Source organism: Atractosteus spatula, chromosome 5 (genome assembly GCF_055471065.1).
Source record: "Atractosteus spatula isolate fAtrSpa1 chromosome 5, fAtrSpa1.hap1, whole genome shotgun sequence".
In the NCBI taxonomy this organism is placed as follows: domain Eukaryota; kingdom Metazoa; phylum Chordata; class Actinopteri; order Semionotiformes; family Lepisosteidae; genus Atractosteus; species Atractosteus spatula.
This window is the reverse complement of record NC_142710.1, coordinates 30,770,322-30,790,925: the sequence shown is the minus strand read 5'-3', so window position 1 is coordinate 30,790,925 and position 20,604 is coordinate 30,770,322. Positions and strand designations below refer to the sequence as shown.

The following is a 20,604-nucleotide window of genomic DNA, read 5'->3' as shown; positions in this document are numbered from 1 at the left end:
TTTTAGCTGTGAAGGAATTTCTTCAGAAGAAGGAGATTAGGAAACTGAGTGACCACCTGACCTCATCCCAATAGAAAACACGTGGCAAGAGTTGAAAGCGAAGGTTAAAGTCAAGCAACAACCAATGAAAGAGGATAAATGGAAGAGTATTCCCACCTCATGATAGAAGTTAAAGTATACTGGCTGGTATTCAAGGTTAAAGGGAAAACTGACTAATGAAGTTTTGAAATCGAGCTTGTTATTCCCTATTTCCCATGCTTATATTTATTAATAAGTACTGCTTTTGTACTAAATTCTCAATGTGTTTATTTGTTTCCTTAGCTGTGCTTTGTAAGTGTCATTCACAAATGAACTTGCATGATTGTAGCCCTAAACTGGATTTCATGAGCCATACATTTGCAGTACTGTACTGTATGTAAAACATGCTTATTCGGCTATTCATTTCTTTCTTTGACATACTTTCCTCACTTTTGTATTTTCAGCTGGTATAGTTTGGAGTCCAGGCCTGGAAAGAAGAGGAAAGATCGGGGGCAGATCCAGGTCAGCATCCAGTTCATGAGGAACAACATGACGGCCAGCATGTTCGATCTCTCCATGAAAGACAAGCCCCGCTCGCCTTTCTCTAAGCTCAAAGACAAGGTGAAGGGCAGGAAGCACGACGGGATGCTCTCCGACACCTCCTCTGCCATCCTTCCGCGATCCCCCCACTGTGACACCGACTCCCAGCTCTCCGAAAGGGATCGGCACTTCAAAACCAAACCTAAACGTACGCTGCTCCTGGGACCACAGAAGCTTTCCGCGGCCCATTCCATGTCTGATCTCATCGGCTCCCATTTCCGGCCTAAGCTGGATTCCATGAATTCAATCGAGGAGAGTGGTGAGTGCCCGAATCAGTTTAGCTTTTACTTCTTACAAGTTTTGCTTACTTCTTCCAACGTTTTTCTTTCACCTTGGTTATTACTGTATTTGTGCAGAATTTGCTGCTTTCACTGTTTCAGTGTCTAACTTGACAACTATGTTTTTATATAGTATATTCATGCTTAGTGGATCATGTCGGTTAAATCAAACCTATCAAAGATGTTTAAAGCAATTCAAATATTTTTATGTCTGTCTTACTCTCGGGTAGATGTAGTTACAACATTGCGTGTGTCTTCGCTCATCAAATGAAGAAAAACCCATCGTTAAAACATTGCAAACAACAAAAATAAAGAAGAAGGAAAGTTACATTTGAGGTTTTTATGAATTAATAGTGAGAAGTGTTCTATATAAATAAGAATCCAAAAATTAGAGCAATGATCCAATTACAGAAACTGGTCCACTGGAGTGCAGCACTACAGTTTGTTGGTTTATTGGTGAAGTGAATCTTATTGCTTGATGGGTCTCCCTGCCATTAAGGGTGTGCCAAATGTCAATGGCTTTTGACCTGGTACCAATATTAGGAAAGAATTACCTGCTAGTGTCCGTTTCTTTTACCTACTAATATGCACTGATATTATTGCTTCCTGAACATTGTGATACATAAAGATGCATAAATAGTGAGATGTGCACGTAAGCAGCTGATGTAAGCTGATTAACACATCTAAAAAAATGTGTTCTAGAGTATTTTAAAGTTTATGGAAATAACTGGATAGCTGATTTGCAGACTAAACAATCACACTATACAGATTCCATATGAAAACAACAATATTGATAAAGACACCTGAAAAAGGCTCCACTGCCGAAACGTTGTTTTCTTTCTTCTCTTTTCAGCATGGAATAAACCTATCACTCGTTCCTTTGCAGCCTACGCATGCTGACGCAGCTACCCACCTGAACTATATTGATAAAGATTTCAACACAACATATCTAATACACTACCTCAAGCTATATCAACCTATTAAATACAGGAACTAAAGAGAAGAAAGGGGCAGAACTAGAGGACCCTCACTAAAGCGTCTATCATTGCTTCAAACACCAGAAATAAGATTTTAAGGAAGCCAGGGCAAAATAAATTATAAACCATTTAATGGAATTCATATCTCAGTATAATCAGTTGTTTTCGGTTTTAGAAGACTCTGGATTCATTGTTTCCTTGAGTGTCTGGAGCCTCTTTATACTCTACTCAGCAGAAGGTTTATGGCTGGCCACCCATTTTATTACTTTAGTGCTGCTAAAAAAATCACAATGCTGTTTTATTATTATGAATACTACTTTTAGTACACAACAAACCACAACCGTTTCTTTTCTGCCTTCTGTCTTAAACTACCCTGCTTGTTGCTGCATTTGATTTCCGTTTCAAAGCTGAAGCTCAGTTGTGTGGCAAATTTGTTAGGTTGAATTTTGCAGAAGAAGTTACAAATGTTTGTGCTGATTCTGTTGTGGTGAACTTAATGACATTGACATGTTTATCATTTAGTTGATAACTTCTTAAGCATTAATTAAGACGTGAAGGTGTGTTTCTATTTCACCTTTTCTGTAAGCACAATCGCAAAATGTTTTATAAAATGGATGACTATTCTTTTTATTACTTCCATGCATCCATCCATTTTCCACATGCTTTGTCCAGTACAGGGTCACAGGGTAGCTGGAGCCTATCCTGGCAAGCAATGGGCGCAAGGCAGGATATACCCTATACTGGACCATCACAGGGCAGATAGACATGAAGACACACACACACTCACACATGGGCCAGTTTTTCCAGAAGCCTTTTAATCTACCAGTATGTCATTTGACAGGGGGAGGAACCCCCCTAAAACACAGGGAGAACGTACAAACTCTTTGCAGATGGCTCCCCAGGAACTGAACCCAGGGCCTAGCGCTGCAAGACAGCAATGCTAACCACTGCACCACCATTTATATTAGTTTTCTGAACTAAATCCATCTCTTGTACTAGCGAAGGTTAAGGTTGTGGAAATCAATATCCCTTCCTGAAGCACACGGAGAGACTAACAGCGCAGTACAGCTCCTGCTCTGGCTGGGACACCGGTCTACTTCTGGGCCATGGAGAAAGGGACTACTTTGAATAACTGAGCTATCATAACAAGTAATATTTTTTCCTACAAATGCAAAAAGGAAATATCGCCCATAAATTTTGATAATTGTATAGTGGAAAGTAATGGTATTAGTATTGGTACCAGCTGATATGAGAAAAAAATAGGCTAATAATATTGGCCATAGAAAATCCTAATTCCTCCTTACTATCATTTAAGGGTGCTCATTATTGACTTACCAGATTGTTAGTATAGGTCTGTGTGATGTTAACTAAGATGGATTTAATTGACTCGCCCTTCACAGGCAGTGGTGGCTCACCTCATCGGAGGTCTCAGAGTGAGGTGCCCTCCAACCTGCCAAGTCAAAGTGAGAGCGAGGGTGGCCAGAGCGACCCCTTTGCAGACATCTCTGACTCGTTGCCTCAGAAATACGCCACCCTCCCACGGAACCGAAACCCCTTCGAGAGTGAACAGCTTACGTACTGGGACAAGCCAGAGAAAAAGGAGAAGAAGGAGAAAGTCAGCCTCCTGGAGAGAGTTACGGGGAAGAAAGATGGCAAAAAGATGAGCAATGGAGCTAGGTCTGGCAGCTCTACTGACCTGCGCTCTCCGAATCCTTTCAGTGACGATCTGCAAAGTGATACCAACCCCTTCACCTTCAACTATAAGATTAGCAACACAGCTTCAAAGATAAGGTACTGTTTGTGTACTATTGTCTGAAAAAGGCATTATTGCTCCCATTTCCATTTTTTTCTGAGTGACACAGTGTGAATGCTGCTATTGTACATATAAGAAAGTAGCCGACACGTTGTGTGCATTACTATACTGTGAAGACACAGCAAATTAATTTGGTAAGTTGTATCCTGCATTCCTTAGAGAGTTAAATAACAAAGTAGAGCAGCTGATAAATCAGATCAAAACATTCTTGTAGATAACCTGTACAGGTTACTGAATATCTTGCATGTAAAAAGGGAAAGGATTTTTTTATCATAACTATATTCATCAAAAGATGTCCCTGAATATGCCAACTTTTAGATTTTACTCTGGCATATTTAATCTTGTTTTTATATAACGAAATATGCACTGTATTAACCAAAAACTACAGTAACAGAGAAAGAGTATAGTGTGACCTGCCAGTCAGTGTGTTATCTTATGTGGAGGACAGAATTAAGAAATCCGGAAATCTTTAGAAGTGTAGGGCAGAGGTGGAAAGACCCTAATTTAGACTTCCCCTCCGCATGCTTATGAACCACATCATGCACTGTAAATCAGATGGCCTCTCCTCTTTGGAAAGGTCACTGAAGCCCTTATTTCAACAATGGCACCATGTGAAAATTTCTCAATTTACAGTACTTGACAGGCGCTACCGGAGAGCCCTGTTTATCTGAATGAAGGTGCCATTAGCAGCGCTTTGGAGAGACTGGGCATATTAACAAGGCCCTCTGAGGAAGACGTAAGGTAATTAACAAGATCCACAGAGATACAGGCCAGTCAATTAATGAGTTCTTCTCAATGTCATCAGACATGGAGATAGATGTTGGAGATGATTTGGAAACCACATAGGTTAATGCTGAGGTTGACTAAAAAGCAAGGTAGCAAATGTGCTGTTGAATACCATTTGTGGAAAAGCTTAATACTAGACTGAAGGCTTACATTTTTTTGTGTTCTGTGAGAAACTAACACTTGTATGTAAAAACACTCTGATATTAGAAACATATACAGTATTAGTTATGGCAATGAACTGTACTGTAGGTTTCCTTCTGTTTTTCCCTCCTGTAACAATTATTGATTGTGAAAGACCTACCATTGGCTTTTTGGCCTGTTCTGACTGTATCTCATATAAAGAACCCTTCCTTCAGAGATTACATGGACTGACTTTAGAACTAATCTTTTCATGCATAAATTATAAATAATGCCTAAATCAAAACTGAATCGGAATAAGGAAAATGTACTCCATGGTTACTCTTGTATTTGCTATTTGGTACATTTTAAAGGAATTAACTTAGCTCGTGTACTGTATAGCTACAAGAAACTTCAAGTTATAGCAAAACCATAAAAAGGAATTATTGAATTAAATTATTGAGAAGAAATTTGGCTGCTTTACTGGTTTTTCTGAAGATTGTCTTTTTACTGTTTTATTGGAATATTAGCTTGAGCTAGAGAACTCGGCATGTCCGTGTATGACTAATCTTTCTTGCTCAGATAAGAATGGCAGATACTGCCCTTTCTCTTCACACATGTTTGTGTTTCATAATGTCATGGCATTCCATTAATAAGCAAGTGGCTGGCTTTTAATCAGGGCTGTTTTTCTGATTAAAGTTCTAGATTGAAAATCAGTGTTTCTAACACTTGCTAACTATAATGATTACAGGACACACAGTGAAACAACTTTCCTCACCATTTATTGCACGATTCTGTCATTTGGACCGACTTACTCGGAGCTGCAAACATTTTTGTAAACATACAATTTACTATGGGTATTTTTCATATTTGATTCCAAAGGATAAAGAATATTGTAAAACATCTTCAAAATAAATGTATACGTTGTGATCTTAAAGCAAGCATGTGTACATTCATACTAGCTGTTAATCACTTCTTTAAATAGTATGGTACCCAAGATGTTATGAGATGGGATCTTTTTCCCTGCCCCCAAGCTATGAGCTACCTGCCCTCATATTCTCATGAGCACGGAAAGCTCTGTGTCACACAAGTGTATCCAATAGCTTGTCTGACATGGGAATGGCACTTTTTCCATTGAAAAGACATTACAAATTGTCGCCACACTTCCTTGAGTGGAAACGTTCTCGGTTTTCTCCAGAGCTAATTTGATCCAGTTCACTTAACTCATTTTTTCCCTCTGCGGGAGATCAAATAGAATAAAAGAAAAGAAAAGGCTTGACCCATGAATGAGGCAGTCCGTCACATCTTTGACACATCAATGCAAACATTAAGAGGTGAACTGAGAGGGAGGTCTCCTGTCTTCAGAGTTCACACAATGCATGATGAAAGAGGTCTCTCATTGAACTGCCTTCTACAGGGAGTAGGCCACTGCCTCTCAGATCATTGTTACCGCCTGGGATAATGAGAATTTGCCAGGACCTGCTTCATGGACCACCTTCTCTTTTAGCTTCTGCAGCTGTGACCTTCCTTGTAACCCGAACTCCCTCTTGTTTCGTTTGAGCTTGCTCATGAGCTGGCTTGAGTTTGGCCATTCCTATACGGTGCATGTCTTTTCACCTGTGGAGAGGAAGGATTTTGAGTGTTCATGATATATGCATGTGAAACTGTAGAAAAAGCTAAAGAAAGAGCACTCTGGGAAACACAGTTTAAATGATTTCTTGCCAAGAACAGGCTGACCTAGAATCTGGATCAGGTTTTTTCTTTGCATGTAAGAATGAAAGGGCCTATTTTATAATAGTAAAACCAGAGAGCACTGATATATGAGGGTTTAAGTGCAACGGCAGGAAATCACCACAGTTAAATGAAGTAAAATTAAGCATTGCTAATAGAAATAGTGATGATAATATCTCGCTTTCTACAGTGGGTTATTGTTATTAAGAGAAATAAGTTCCAAACTTATGTTCCCTCTCAGGCAGTAGGAATGAAATTGAAATTGAAATGAATTGAATTCATGTTAATGAGTCTGAATTAGTGCACCAAGATCAATAGAGGGAGGAGTAAAGAAAAACTGTGCCCCAGATCATTTTGGTATTAGATTTCTTTGGTTTGTTCCTATTAAGGGAAACTTGGATTGGCATATCCACCTATGTGGGACTGAGAGACATCACAGCAGCTAGAAGAAGCTGTGAAACTGTCTAAGTTCAGCATTATTTCAGCATTATGAAAGTTGTTGTAACTTTCGATTTTCACAAGCATCTCTTTTCCCTTAATCATGCAATGCCACATACTGTATAGCAATAGATGCACCACAATTAGAGCTGCTGAGGATTTTCGCCAATAAAGAGCGAATGCGTAAATGTATCTTACAAATTCCCAAACATGTTTTGTTTGTAAATTCTGTGTAATTTATTTCATTTATTTTTTATGCAGCTCCAATTTAAAGAAGCCTATGAGCAGTGAAGACATCAGTCCAAACAAACACACGTCACCGAACAAGAAAGAAAATCAAGCCAAAAAAAAAGTAAGAAAGTAAATGGAGTACATGTAATTTCATGGGTACAAATGAACTGATTTATTAAGATAATAATTATTTTGGAATTGCTGTGTCCTGCAGTTACATCCATTTTTTGCCCCTAAATAACCCTGAGGATGTAAACTATGTAATGTATCACACCAAAAGGACATTACACTTTTCTTTACTTTTGTTTTTACTTTAAACTCAACAAACTTTCTATTTTTGTATATGATGTTTTGTTTAGTAGTTCATTTAATGCCTCAGCTCTAGAATACTGTGCTGTTAAGGGTGAGAGTTGTTTAAATGTAACATATACAGCCCAGAATCACAGTGTGCATTCTACAGTAACAGTGGAAAAACTGTATAAAAATGACCTTTTTGGCATGTCTCCTCCCACTTTCTGGTGACATGAAACAAGTCTGACCATTTACTGTAAATAGAACATAAAAACAGTTTAATAGCCAATGTTACTGTTAAATTCTAATTATGCCTTACAATGATTAGCATAAAAGTAAAACAGAAAACCATTTGTCTACCAGCTGTGAGTACCCCATAGCCAGCTCTCCTCTGTTTGTTTGTTTTGCCACTATTTTATCTCCTTTTCACAATTTACTTGAGGCTTATATGGAAAAGGACTGGTAAGCTCTAGGCTTCAGGGCCCATCCTACTTTCCAAGCCTAGACTTCAGAAGAGCCACTTTGGAACCCTGTAAATTGGATATAATGTACAGTAACTGGTTATCTTTTCTTTTCTAAATCAAGCCTTCTTATTGGACAATAGTAAATGTCAGGGTATCAGGCTAGGATATCAGGTACCAGGGTTATAGATGACCAGGTTTTTGGCCTTGCACGTCATCATCTGACAGTTCTGTGTGCTTAACGTTCATTATACATCCTGCACAGTGTTGTTATATTTTTGCCATTTTTAAGGTGAGGTTTAAAATAGTTCCTATTGCTGCAGTCTTTTTCAAAAAAATAGTTTTGCTTCAGTTTTCACAATAAATGAAGGGTTTCCTAGCAAGGATCATTTAAAAGGGAACTGAGAAATTAGTTCTCAGACCTGTTATTAATTCTTGGTAACAAAATAAATTAATCGACAGTATAGAAAGAAAATGACAAATATCGAATTCAGCACAAAAGCGTGAACTTTGTGAAAGTCTGTAAGTCACCATGTTGTCGCAAACCCCTGGTCTCGCCATAATTAAGAGTGAGAGTTCGCACAAATTCCTGCTCACTAGTCGCTGTAATGACTAATGTAATGTGACGTATGAGCGAATAAGTGCAGGTTGTGCAGAAGGCATTTTGAAAAATGTTCCAACATGATCTTCATGCAGAGTTAGTAATTAGTAAGTAGTATTTGTTAGCAAGTATTTCTATTGGACTGAAAGAGATGTTTTTATAAGTCTGCTTGTTTACAATGTAATGAGGCTGCTTCACCAGAAGTTTTTTTGCCTCGTTCTGAATTGCAGAATATGGCGCTGCACTAATCTGGAAATTTAGTCTATTTTGTGATGTAAATTGGAGGTTTTGCACGTTACTGTGTACATTTTACTTTTGTTGTAATTTGAAATGCACACATCAATGCCAACTCTTTCCAACCCCAGAATATAAAAAATAGTATTGTAGTTTCCTTTTAAAGTGCTCACACTAAATTCTTGCATCAATTCAGTATCAGTTCTTTGATAACATGCATACTGTCGAGAAATATTTTTTGAGTCTTTTCTTGGCACAAACATTTCTAAAAAATAGCATCAGTACATGACCACTCATTCCTGACTAAATTTGACTTTGCACTTTACACTGAACAGAAAGAATGTGAAAATCCCAGACCTTCATTTGCATCAGGCAATTATCCTCTTATTTGTAAGTGTGGAAAAAGTCTGATAATTTGCAATTAAAACCAATACACCTTTAAAAACCTACAGTAACAGTAACCTACAGCCGTGCAAAATAAGCAGCTGCACCTATTTTAAGAAGCTGAGGATTTGGAAAACTGATCGTCAGAGACAATTAATTTATGTTTCAAGCTATAAGGATTTGGAATGCTTCTTAAAAAATGCAGTTGACAAAGGATACATCCAGAGAAAAACATCAGACAAATCCTATGCTGGATGCACTTGGATCTGATCAAAACAACTTTCCCAGGCCTCATGTTTCCAGCAGAAAACGGAGCATAAAATCAGAGAATTTTCATTGCCCTCTTTTGTAGGAAGCAATGAAAATCTTCCACGACTAATTAAAGCTGTCTAGAATGATGTTGTGAGATGCCTTTTACAGCCACAAACAAGAGCTTCAGATGCCAGATAAAGTACATTATTATGTTTTTTAATCACTTAAGCAAAACAGCTGTTTAAAACACTGCTCACTTTTAATTGGATACTTTCTTTGGCTTGTTAAACATCAGAAATTGATTGCTGGATCCCCTAGCTGAATCATCTTTGACATTCTGCTATAAGTGCGCCATTATCTAATTAACAGTTGAAAACAATGGCCATTGTCTTTGATCTGCTCATAATTACAGACTGTGTAAAGTTATTATTGTACTCCTCCAGGTCATGGGATTTATTATCCCGCACTTCTTCATAATTGGAGCTCGTTGGTGAAATGTGACGTGTAAATTGCCTTATTTAAGAATTTAAAAGTGGAAAAGAGAAAGAAAAAAAAATAAATTGCTTTTGTGCTTCATTGCGTCTGTAACACTAAGTATCTTTAATGGCAATTATTGTTATGCTAAAGGTGTTAGTTTTTTAAACTTCAAAATAATTGCTATTTACACCATTAGTATTCTTTTCTAAGGGAAAAACTCCCCTGACAGAGTGTAAATGATGCAGATGATATAGACAATTTTACTTGTATCTTCTCATTATTAGCCCCTGAAGTGACTTTTAGTCTGGATAAAGGTCATAATCTCCAGGTCTTCTGAGGGCCTCCTGTGAGTCAGTGCCAACATCTGTTACAGTGTGCAAAGCAATGGCCAGCTGAAAAGGCAGCCTGAGTGCTTAAAGGCCTAATTAAGCACTGGAGGGAGGATGGCAGGAGATGTGAAAGTAGCTGGTCTAATATTCCCAGAGCAAAGTTCCTCATTAGAGCAATAATGAGACAACTGGAGAATGCCAAGTGTTCACCTTATCTCTTCTTCTCCCTCTCCTTTTTCTCTCTTTTGCATAGATCCTTTTTATAAGAAACCAGTTAATATTGCATGTTTTACTGTATGGCGAATATTTAGTTCAACTTTTGCAAATACGTTGGGAACCTCTTTGTCAATTTATTTAATATGACTTTGTTATTCTGTCCTCAACTATATCATATGCATTACACTTTTCATTCAGGTGAATGTTTGCTCAGTAGCTCTTATGCAACTCAGAATGTTATATGTGACAATTGTTTTTTTTCATTTGTGGAAAAGAATATCCAAAATATGTTTTCCTTTGTGGTACTTGATGCATGTTTGAATCATATAGTCTGTTGTTTGTCATCTCGAAGCAGATCTGAAATTATTCATGCTATCAAAATTTACATAGAAGCTTCTGGAAGTAATTTTCCAAAGCTCGTTGAATGGATGTATAACAGAAAAAACTTTTGATTGCTCTCCATGCAGAAAGCTTTTAGCACTTTAAGATGTACAACACCGATGTGCCATTGGCTTTGAATTATTCTTGTCTTCCTTTTTGTTTTTGTTTTGAAAAATCCCCTAACTTGGTGAAGATGATGGCAAGGTAAATTGGGTTTTGTGAACCTTTTTGTGTCAGGAGTTAGTCAACACATCCATCTCTTTGAGCCTTCTGCACAGATATGTCTAGGCAATAGCTAGAATAATAGTCCCCCTCTTAACTGACAAAGGAATATATCCATAGTTATGAGAAATTCCCTCACCAAATCTCCCTCTCCCGTCCTGCTTGTCTGACCTTTTTAAGCTCTATGTTATTTAACTTGTTGTTGCTACTGCTGTTCTGTGTTTATGTTTTAGGTGATTGCTTTAATGTCCTTGTATTAGAGCATAATCTGTTTACGCCATATAGTTGTATTACAGATTGAAATAAAGTAACAATGCAAGTTAACTGGAGTATGTTCTCAACAGGAATGATAACTCTATCTAATTAAAATGTTTTAAGCAGTTCTAAACTCTCTTGTCCTTCCTAATGAGTTCTGAAAGGTTTCTTTTGTACAGAATATTGCTCCCAGATGTTCCTCTAAATAAAGAATAATGATCTTTATTTTATTTTTTTATCAGTCCAGTAAGTTTGGGAGTGAGAACTTCATCATCCCTTTCCCTTGGGAAAAAAATAAATCTGAAGTATACAGTCTTAATAGCAGTACGTGTCTGTTCATTGCTTGAAGGTCAGGTCATTTATGGGGTGGTACTGTTTTGTGCAATTGTATTCTAAGATTTAAATGACAAATTAAATGGTAGAGGATTTCATGAGCCAGACTGCTTGAATACTGTTTTGAAAATAAAGAGAACCATCTCTTTAACATGAACACACTGGAAAAAAAAATGTAGTCACATTCCTGACCTGTGCAGATTTCCACCTTTCACAGGGAGAACTTCAGAAAGTCATATCTTACATATGGTCCAATATTGGTCCAACTTTTAAGATGTTGTGTGCATCACTGTATTGTTATAGGTATTCTTTTTCTTATGGGAGACATATTACTTTCTACTAATGTAAGAGTCTAATTTATACTGTAACTGCTTAAATTCACCAAGATAATTATCTGCAACTGTTTGTATAAGATATTGATTTGAATATTTTTCCTGTTTACAAATCTGCCATAATCTGCTTTCTATAGGGCCAAATACAGGATGTGCTCCATTAGTGTGTTTAGGAATCTTAACACTTATTGAAGAATCTAACAGATACATCTGTTTTTGTCTTCAAACTGCAGGAAGAAACCCCAGCCAGTGTACACTCATACAGAAACCTGTCTTTTGAGGAGGTGGTCCAGGAGCTAATCAAGCAGAAGGAAGTAGTGAAGAAAAAAGATGCCCACATCCGGGAGCTGGAGGACTATATCGATGACCTGCTTGTTAGGGTCATGGAGGAAACTCCCAGCATTCTGCGCAAGCCCTATGAGCCCACCAAAAAAGCAGGGAAATTCTCCAAAAAGTAAAGAAATCAGCAGTACAAAAGCTAGGTTTCAAAGGGTGTAATATACCGAACCATTGTATGAGTTTTTGTTTGATTCAAGACAAAAAAAAAAGTTCAATCTACTTGGTGGTCACGCCATTTGCAAACCAATGTACAAGGCAAAAAGGTTTATAAAGGAACTCTTGCATTAGGAGCCATGAGTATCACCATCATGAAACAGGCAATTGCATCTTTTCTTAACATACAGTTGGTTTTAACTGCTGTCCTTTCATTGTCATCACTGTCGATGATAGTAGTGTTTCCTGTGAGGAGTGTGTGAAATGACAGCTTTAATTCTTTGTAAATCATAGTTACCCAGAGGAAGTCTTAGAAATCTGACCTTTGGAGATCTCAAGCAGTTTAAAGTGGTAATCGCTGACAAAGCAGTCTGTTCTCCCATGGTACGGAAAAGTATTAGCAGCCAATATATTTCAAATCTATACTTACAGTATACATTGTAAGGAGATTAGAGGACTGAATTCTGATGTCACTAATCACCGTACATTACTTTTCAGAGCAGGGCAGTGTCGCCTCTCATTGTGAACAATGAATGATTTGAATTAGTTTTTGCAATTAAAACTGTGAGATTTTTAAATAGCTTCACTGATTTAAAATTCCGACAATTATAAATGGTTAAAAATAATCTTGCTTTTATATCCATGAAAATTTATCTGCTGTTTAATAGGAAAACCAGGACTGGTGTGGAGCAACTCCATATCGTTGTTTGTTTCAGCCACTGATGCATTCCTTTATTTTTTTTAATTTAAATAAGCACACAAAAGAGGCAAGTCACAAAGATTATTTTCGTGAGTAGGTTCTTAGAGTCCACTTTCTGTACTTTAAAATAAATCAGTGTTGAAAAAACTAGGGCTTTTGAACACTACCAGTATACTTACATGCTGTTTATACTAAAACTGATATATCATTTAAAAATGTTTGCAGTGTTAAGTAGCCTTTAAAAAGCCAAGGCAGTAATAATCAGAGACCATGTGTCAGTGTGTATGTCTTTTAGTTGTGTTAACTAATACCCATAGTTAACACTTTAGAATGTTGTGCTTAGTCTTACACATTTTGACATAAATTTACCAGAATTCTTACATTTTGCTACAAGGTTTTTTATGTGATCTGCATTCACAGCCAACAAAAAGAGGAACAGAAGAAAGGGTTAGAAAACAGCCAATGTATTTTTGAAACAGTTTACAGTTTACAAACAGGATTCAGAAAAGTTTTTGTTTACTTTTGTCGATTGGCTAAGGGTACTATTAAGTGTTTATATAATAAAAGCCTTGATTAGCAGAAAAGACAACATACCTGGTGAAATCCCATTTACAGGGTACTTTTCTTAATATCACTCTTTCTGAACATTGAGAAAGTAAAAATAAAAGACTGTATAAATAAGTACTCCATGTAGGTAGCTACTGTATGTCAGCGTGTGTAGGCTGCAAAGGAACAGGTAAAAGTTTATTCCATACCAAAAAGAAAAGAGATAATGTTTTGGCTATAGAGCCTTCTTTAGCTTCTTCACACCTGAAGAAGGCTCCACACCCAAAACATTGCATCTTTTTCTTTTAAGCATGGAATAAACCTTTACTTGTTCCAAAGTACTCCATGTTAGTGTAAAGAAACAGATTGAGATTGAGAAATGTTTGAGCTACCTCCCTTCTCAGCCTTTGGTTGAGATAAGACACTACCTGGCTTTTTCAATGGGGCTCTCAATTGAAGTGTTGATGTTGCACCTTCCATTGCAAATACCAAGCAAGAAAAAAAAAAAGCTGCTTGAAATTACTTTTTAGGCAACAATTGCTTAAAATTAGCTGTTTTAAACTATAATGTATTTTAATATAACTATTATGTGCCCTTACTGTGTGGTACTTTTAGAAATAAGAGCTTAAGAGTTAAATCTGTTACATGAGACAGTGACACTGTCTTAAATCATTATTGAGGTACTCCAGCTCTATTACGTTAATGGATTGTGGCAGGTACTGGAAAATTGACACATCATTAAGTTTTGTTTTTAAGAGTGCAGAGTATTTTTTAATTAAGTAGTTTGAAAGAAAAACATATAATTTCACTGATGTTTAATTGAGAAATTAAATGAGACTGATAGAGGGTAATTCAGTAGTTACAGGTTTTGGTTTATACTTATTACATAAAAGTGGGGAAATTAAAAAATGTTATGCACCTTGCCAAGCAGGACATACAGCTCTGTACACCACTACTTTTGAAGCTTTAGCCTAATGTAGATAACCTTTTTAGTTTCATGTCAGTGTTGAAGCAGGATGGCTGGTTTAAATTGCGTGTTACACTGGTGCAGTGTTGACTTAATGTCCTTCCACAGAGTGCAAGTTTAAAGTATTACTTTTAATCACACCCCACAATGTTGTAAGGTGACATTCAGTGATGTGTAATTTAGAAACAATATATTTCCAATACATGTTTGTTCAAAGAATTAAAAAATTTTAAATATATATCCTTACTTTATTTACGCTTGAATATTCTTGATGGCTAGTTTCTTATTAGAGCCAGTGCTGATCAGTAGCAGAGCTCTAGGAACTTCACATCTATCAAATAAGAAGTAATTAATCTTATATTACGTCCTGAGAAATACTTACATAAGGTACAGAGGTACTGTAGGTAGGTATAAGTCTTAAATGAGGTAACAACAAGGTGTACATTTTATCTAGTGCGGTGTTTTGCATTTACTTACTATATTTTGCTTTACAATATTAAAATTAAGCTCGATGAAGGTTCCAAATTTAACATCTTTGTGATCCAATAACTTTGCAATGTGAACTGTGTGTGGGTTAACGTGCACACGTTCTGCCCATGGGTATGTGCTTCAGCTGTCTTCGGCAAGCTCCGAAGTCTTGGGCACATTTGCTAAAGTTCTTCTTACAAGTAAACCTGAAACCTCCAATTAGCAAATGACAAGACAAAGCCGTGACTGGATGAGCTGAAATCCTGTCTTGGGATCTTGCAATATCCCACATACCCATCTTCACTTGGTCTCTGTGTTGTAGAGAGTTCTGTGGTTAAGTTCTGTGGAAGTGTGGGTTTTCATTTTCATCAGAAAAGTGCAGAGGAAAGGGAGATGAACAGAGGGGACGAGTGAGGTTTTTGTACAGGTGAGAGAATAGGAAATTGAGGGGGTTGGCAAGAAATAAATGAAAACAAATGTTACTTACAGTAACTAACTGTAAGTGACTTAATGGAGCGCCCCCAGATGTGTCCACATAAAGTAACAATTTATTTTAACTTGAATGCTGGGAACTGTATAGGTACAGTAAATGGTAAAGTTACTTTGCAAGTGTACTGATGCAGAATATTTCAACAGTTCGAAGTTTTTTAAGCTTAGAAATAGAATTTTATCAAGCCGCTTTCCTCAACAGGAAAAGTGGATTTTTCTTCTTTTTTTAGGGTTAAGGAGACTATCTTTTCATTGATGCACTTTGGTTATTGTGAAAATATCATGTATTTACTTGAAAACTCAATCATATCTGAGTCTTCCAGCACTATATAATCTATTATTTTTCATTTACATTTTTAATATCTTAAAACCATAAATTGTATTATCTTGCTATTTCTAACTCATACTTTTATGCACAGATATTGTTGGCCAACATAGTGGAATGTGTTTTTTAATACACTAAAAAATATTGTGGTTTACTTTTTCTCACCAAAGCCATCAGAATGAAAAACACCTTGACAAACAGCAGATGTTAACAGGAAAAACAGATGTTTATTAAAGTTTATAACACTGTCAGTAGAGCTACTTGAAAAAACAATGTATTATCTCTCATTAGCATAACATTCTCACAAGACACTCGTTGTATATCTAGAGGTTACTTGAATTCCCAGAGTTTGTTTCTGTTTTAACCCAGTGGAGTCCATTTCCCAGGCCACACAATGCAAGGCCTATGGGTGACACTAATTGTATATAATAGCATTATCTCTCTGTTCCTGTCTGAAGTGCAGGTGCATGTAATCTCCCTCAAAATCTAAAACACAAGCATATCATTACTGATGCACAGAGAAAGTTCCCATTTGAAACATTAAAAAGAAAGAGAAAAAAAATACAAGTACATATCACTAAAACATTTACAATAATTTACAGTGGACAAGGTCTGCATTATTATGGAATAGAAGTGGGGAAAGAAGTGCGTTTTGTCTTGAAATATTTACCATTAAATTAGGCAGGTCTGTTGAAAACAACATTGGCCTTTGATATCATGTTTAATCTGCCATGAGACAGTTGTTTTACAAGACTGAGTATTTGCTTGCTAGGTTTGTTTTATTCTTCTGGCCCATCATACTGTACATTACCAGAGTCTATATGTTTGACAATTCACTCATGATTGAGCGAGCTTTCCTGGTGCTTAGAAAATAAAAATAAAACATGCACTGATTTCCTCATCTTTTTTGTTAACTACTTTCAACAAAGTTCTTCCCCGTATAGCATTTGGTGCTTTACAAATAGAAGGAAAAAACTATTGTTAAAACAGCTGTATTTAAACAAAAAGTAAAATCTTCTATTTTGAAAATAAGAATTTGAATCTGGACTTCACACACTAGCAAAATTGATTTGAAGGGGATCTGTAATTCACTCCAGATAAGGTGCCCAGTATGGGTTGTCCAATATATATCACTAGTATCTTTTAATCTATTGAAACTACACAAAACACAGCAAATTATAGAGTTCCTTATTACTGAAAAAGCAATAGAGGAAATGCATCTCCGCATGCAATTAAAAAACTTATCTCTCAAGAAGTGTAGTGAAGTCAGAGTGAAATAGAATGCTGTTTTAGTCATGCTTCCTTTCCAAAAAGTAGAGAAGAAATTATTTGCTCTTTTAAGTCCTTGGAAAATAGGTTTAAAAAATGTAACCACAAAAAGTGCTACTGGCAAACATTGGTGGTTTGAAGGTTTAATTGGATCGCATGTAACGGCAACATGTCTCCATTTTGCGGTCATAAATTTTAACCTGTGAAGTTGACATAACATGTTGAAAATGCTTATACTGTATATCAATTAAATAAAGCAGGCAGTCTCTCAGACTTTGCCAGTGAAGCAAGCTGTTGACTTCCTGCTTCTTGAAAACGCGGACTAAAAGATCCTTCAAGCAGTTTATACTTTTGGGCTAAAAGAGAGGCTGAATTCAGTCATAACATACTACTGTTAAATTCCTGAGATTCTTATATTAGGTACAGCAAGATAAACATTCGTACATATATTTCTTTCTCTGTATATAGTAATATATTTCTGACACTTTGTCTATTCCTAGATTGAAATCTGAGTTCTTTTGTTCTTTAACAATATTACTATATATTTTTTCTATGTTTTGTCTTATCACAGTAAATGTGTGGTAAAGTAAGATGTATGTACACACAAATTAAAGTAACTATTTTGTGGTGATTGGTAAGAGGATACATATGCCTTTCTCAAACTATAAATTGTGATTATTGTCATTACAATTTAACTGTGTATTAGGGAAAATTCAAAACCTAAAAGAAAATGAGACTGTAGTTGGGCCTAAAGATAGTGAAGATTGTGAGAAAGGTGCAACTGACTTGATTACAGTTTTTCAAATAACTGGATTGAAGTCATTTTGTAGACTTTCATTTTACTTGACAAAATCAAGTTTTCCTTATTAGCATTTCCAAGACCTATGCATTTTTTTTAACATGTACTATATATATTCAATTTGTTTTCTTTTGTTGAATGATCTGCTTCCTGTCGCAGAATTGTGATCCACTGCTGTTCAGTAGTGAGTAGTGAGTGTGGCATTACTAGATGTTTCCTCAGCTTTTGAAGGAGATAAAAACAGACTTGTTGTTTTTTTTTTTAGAAAAGCTGTCCGACTGGTCAGGCTGAGAAGAATGGGAAAAAACGAATAAGAAGTTAAACATGACACCAGATTGTATCACATTGCTTGGGCAAGTATGTCCACAACTGCCTAATTTAATGAGATAAAAGCAGCCCGTAATCACGTAGAGTACAGTACCACCTCTCGCTTTCTTTCTTCATTTTCCCATCTTCAAGTAACATCAGTAGTTCTGTGTAAAGTCTAGTGTGTGCTGTAGGTTGCATCCTAGGATGTTTTTCATACAATTTGAGCAAATCTATAGTTGTTTGTTCCAAGATGTTAGCCGTTAGTGATTTTGCTATTGAAGTCTCAGAGGCATCTGACATGTAGTTCCCTGTCGGACTTTTTCCACTTGCACTTACAGGTATATAATGTATAACTGCTTCACACTTAATGCAACTGGAAATGGTACTTTAATATCTTGTGTTTGAAATATTTTTCATAGCATTCTGTAGTTATGTAGTCAAAAAAAAGTATTTACCCTTCTGTATGAAGTGTGCAAATTAATAATCTAATAAATCCTTGCTTTTGTATGGTGATTTTCATTCTAGAGAGTCCCAGAGCATTTTCCACATACTTCATCCACCACTGAAGTACAGCACCCACTTGGTTGACATGCGACAGCCACTGCGCACTGCAGGCAGGGCAGGTGAAATTAGAAATAACCTTACTAATTTAATTAAGGGAGTTACTGTAGGAAAGTGATATTACACAACCCCAGAGTGGAATTTAGCCAGGACATAAGGGCTGACACCTCTGCTGTTACAAGCAATCTCATAGAATCTTCCATAACCACATAATCACAGCTTAATGTCTCATCCAAGTGACAGGACTTCCTACAGTACAGTGTCCCCAGTCACCATACAAAGAAATTGGTTTAGGAAGTCTAGTACAGTGAGAGGGGTACCACCTACTGGTTTAACAACACTACTTACAGCAACAACCTGTTGCCACCTCCTTTCATAGAAGATCTCTCTAACTAGGCCTAAAGTTGCTTAGCTTGTGAGATCTTATCAGATCTAGCTACATGGTGATAATGCTTCTGCTGTACATATTAGGGCATGAGAGTAAAAAAAAAGTAATAAAGTTATAACTATATTCTTACATTTAACTGATACTGTAGCATTTTTATAAATGCATTTCAATTGCCTATGATGATATCACACCTTAACTAGAGTATTTGCTCACAGGTTACATCTACAGTCAATGGTTAAGTTCTGACTAATCATTCAGAAATAAAACACCGGATATTCAGCTAAGTGTTTGACAGATAGATCCAAATAACCACCCAAACTTAACAACAGTTACTGGTTTTATCTGTAACTTACTCCTTGCGGAGTGCCTAGCGTGTACAGTATTCCTGAATTTCTGACACAGTGTCCTGAAGGGTTTGTCCTGTTGTGGATTGTGACTGAGAAGTATTTTCTTACTCTGGGTAAAAACATTTTCATAATGGGGAGTTGGTATATGTTTGGTGTATGTGAATGCACAAGACTCCTAACTCAAAGTAAAGTAAAATTAGTTGTGTAGCTGTACTCCAGAAATATCACTTGCCATCTTACCACCTCTCTTCCATGTTTTAGATTTTATCAGCAGTAGTTTCTTTGATGCTATGCTTGCTTTCTGAAATAAATAATGGAAATACTGTAAAATAGTATAAATAAATAGTTCTAAAAAGGTATTTTTAGATGGAAAAAATCACCTCCCAACTAATTAAAGTTGGAATGCTCTGTTGATTTCTGGTAAAAAGTTGAGTTTGATCTCACGATTAACTACAAATTAGTACATTTTAAAAGGGCCGTGGGATGTAAAGTAGAAGGGTCACAGTGAAGGGTAGGAAAGTAAAGGTCACAATAAAGTGACTTTGGAAATGATTAATTAAAACTACTTTATTTCATGTCTTATCCAAGCTGACAGAAAATAATAGAAAAGGGATGTAAACTGCTCCTTTTGTTCCTTTTGTACAACTACAGGGCACCATACAGGCACACTTCCCATATAACTTCCCAGTGGAATCCAGTGTTTTAATAAACAGGATCAAATGTATTGCTATACTCATGTGTTTGTCTGCAAAGCATGTACAGTATGTGTTCATAAAGGCTCTCCAGCTTCATGTATTACACAGAGGGTTTAGGAGCAACAACTCCTGATTTAGCAGCTATGCTGTAGTTCTTTGTCCATATCTTGTCACTAAAGATTCTTTCCAAAGATATTTTTTGCTTCATTTTCTGCTTCAGGTGTTTCTCATTTCATTATCTCTGAAGAATTCCAGCTATCCAAAGCAGACAGGCGTTCTGTCGTACCAAAATTGTGAGAAAAGTTGATATGCCAAGTGAAGTCTTTGGGAGTGTGCAAAGGATAAAATAAGTAGAAATAAAGCAGTGGAAATATTATGGGATTCTGATGTTCTTAAGAATGACAATACTGACTTCATAAAAGAGTGGTCACCCAGAGACAGTTTTGGTCATTCGTTCTTTTGCTGCAGTTATCGCTGCCAACTTCACTGGTG

General features: G+C 36.5%; 1 protein-coding gene across 1 annotated transcript in view; it reads left to right on the top strand.

Annotated features, from left to right (window-relative positions):
* Positions 1-18,263, top strand: part of rab11fip2 (RAB11 family interacting protein 2 (class I)) — a 35,938-nt gene extending 17,675 nt beyond the window's left edge. Inside the window, exons 2-6 of the mRNA XM_088915884.1 lie at positions 483-877; positions 3,274-3,664; positions 7,020-7,110; positions 11,991-12,211; positions 18,078-18,263. Coding sequence (XP_088772010.1) covers positions 483-877; positions 3,274-3,664; positions 7,020-7,110; positions 11,991-12,211; positions 18,078-18,126 — 1,147 coding nt within the window. The 3' untranslated portion in view covers positions 18,127-18,263. The remainder of the gene's footprint in view (positions 1-482; positions 878-3,273; positions 3,665-7,019; positions 7,111-11,990; positions 12,212-18,077) is intronic.
* Positions 18,264-20,604: the final 2,341 nt, after the last annotated feature.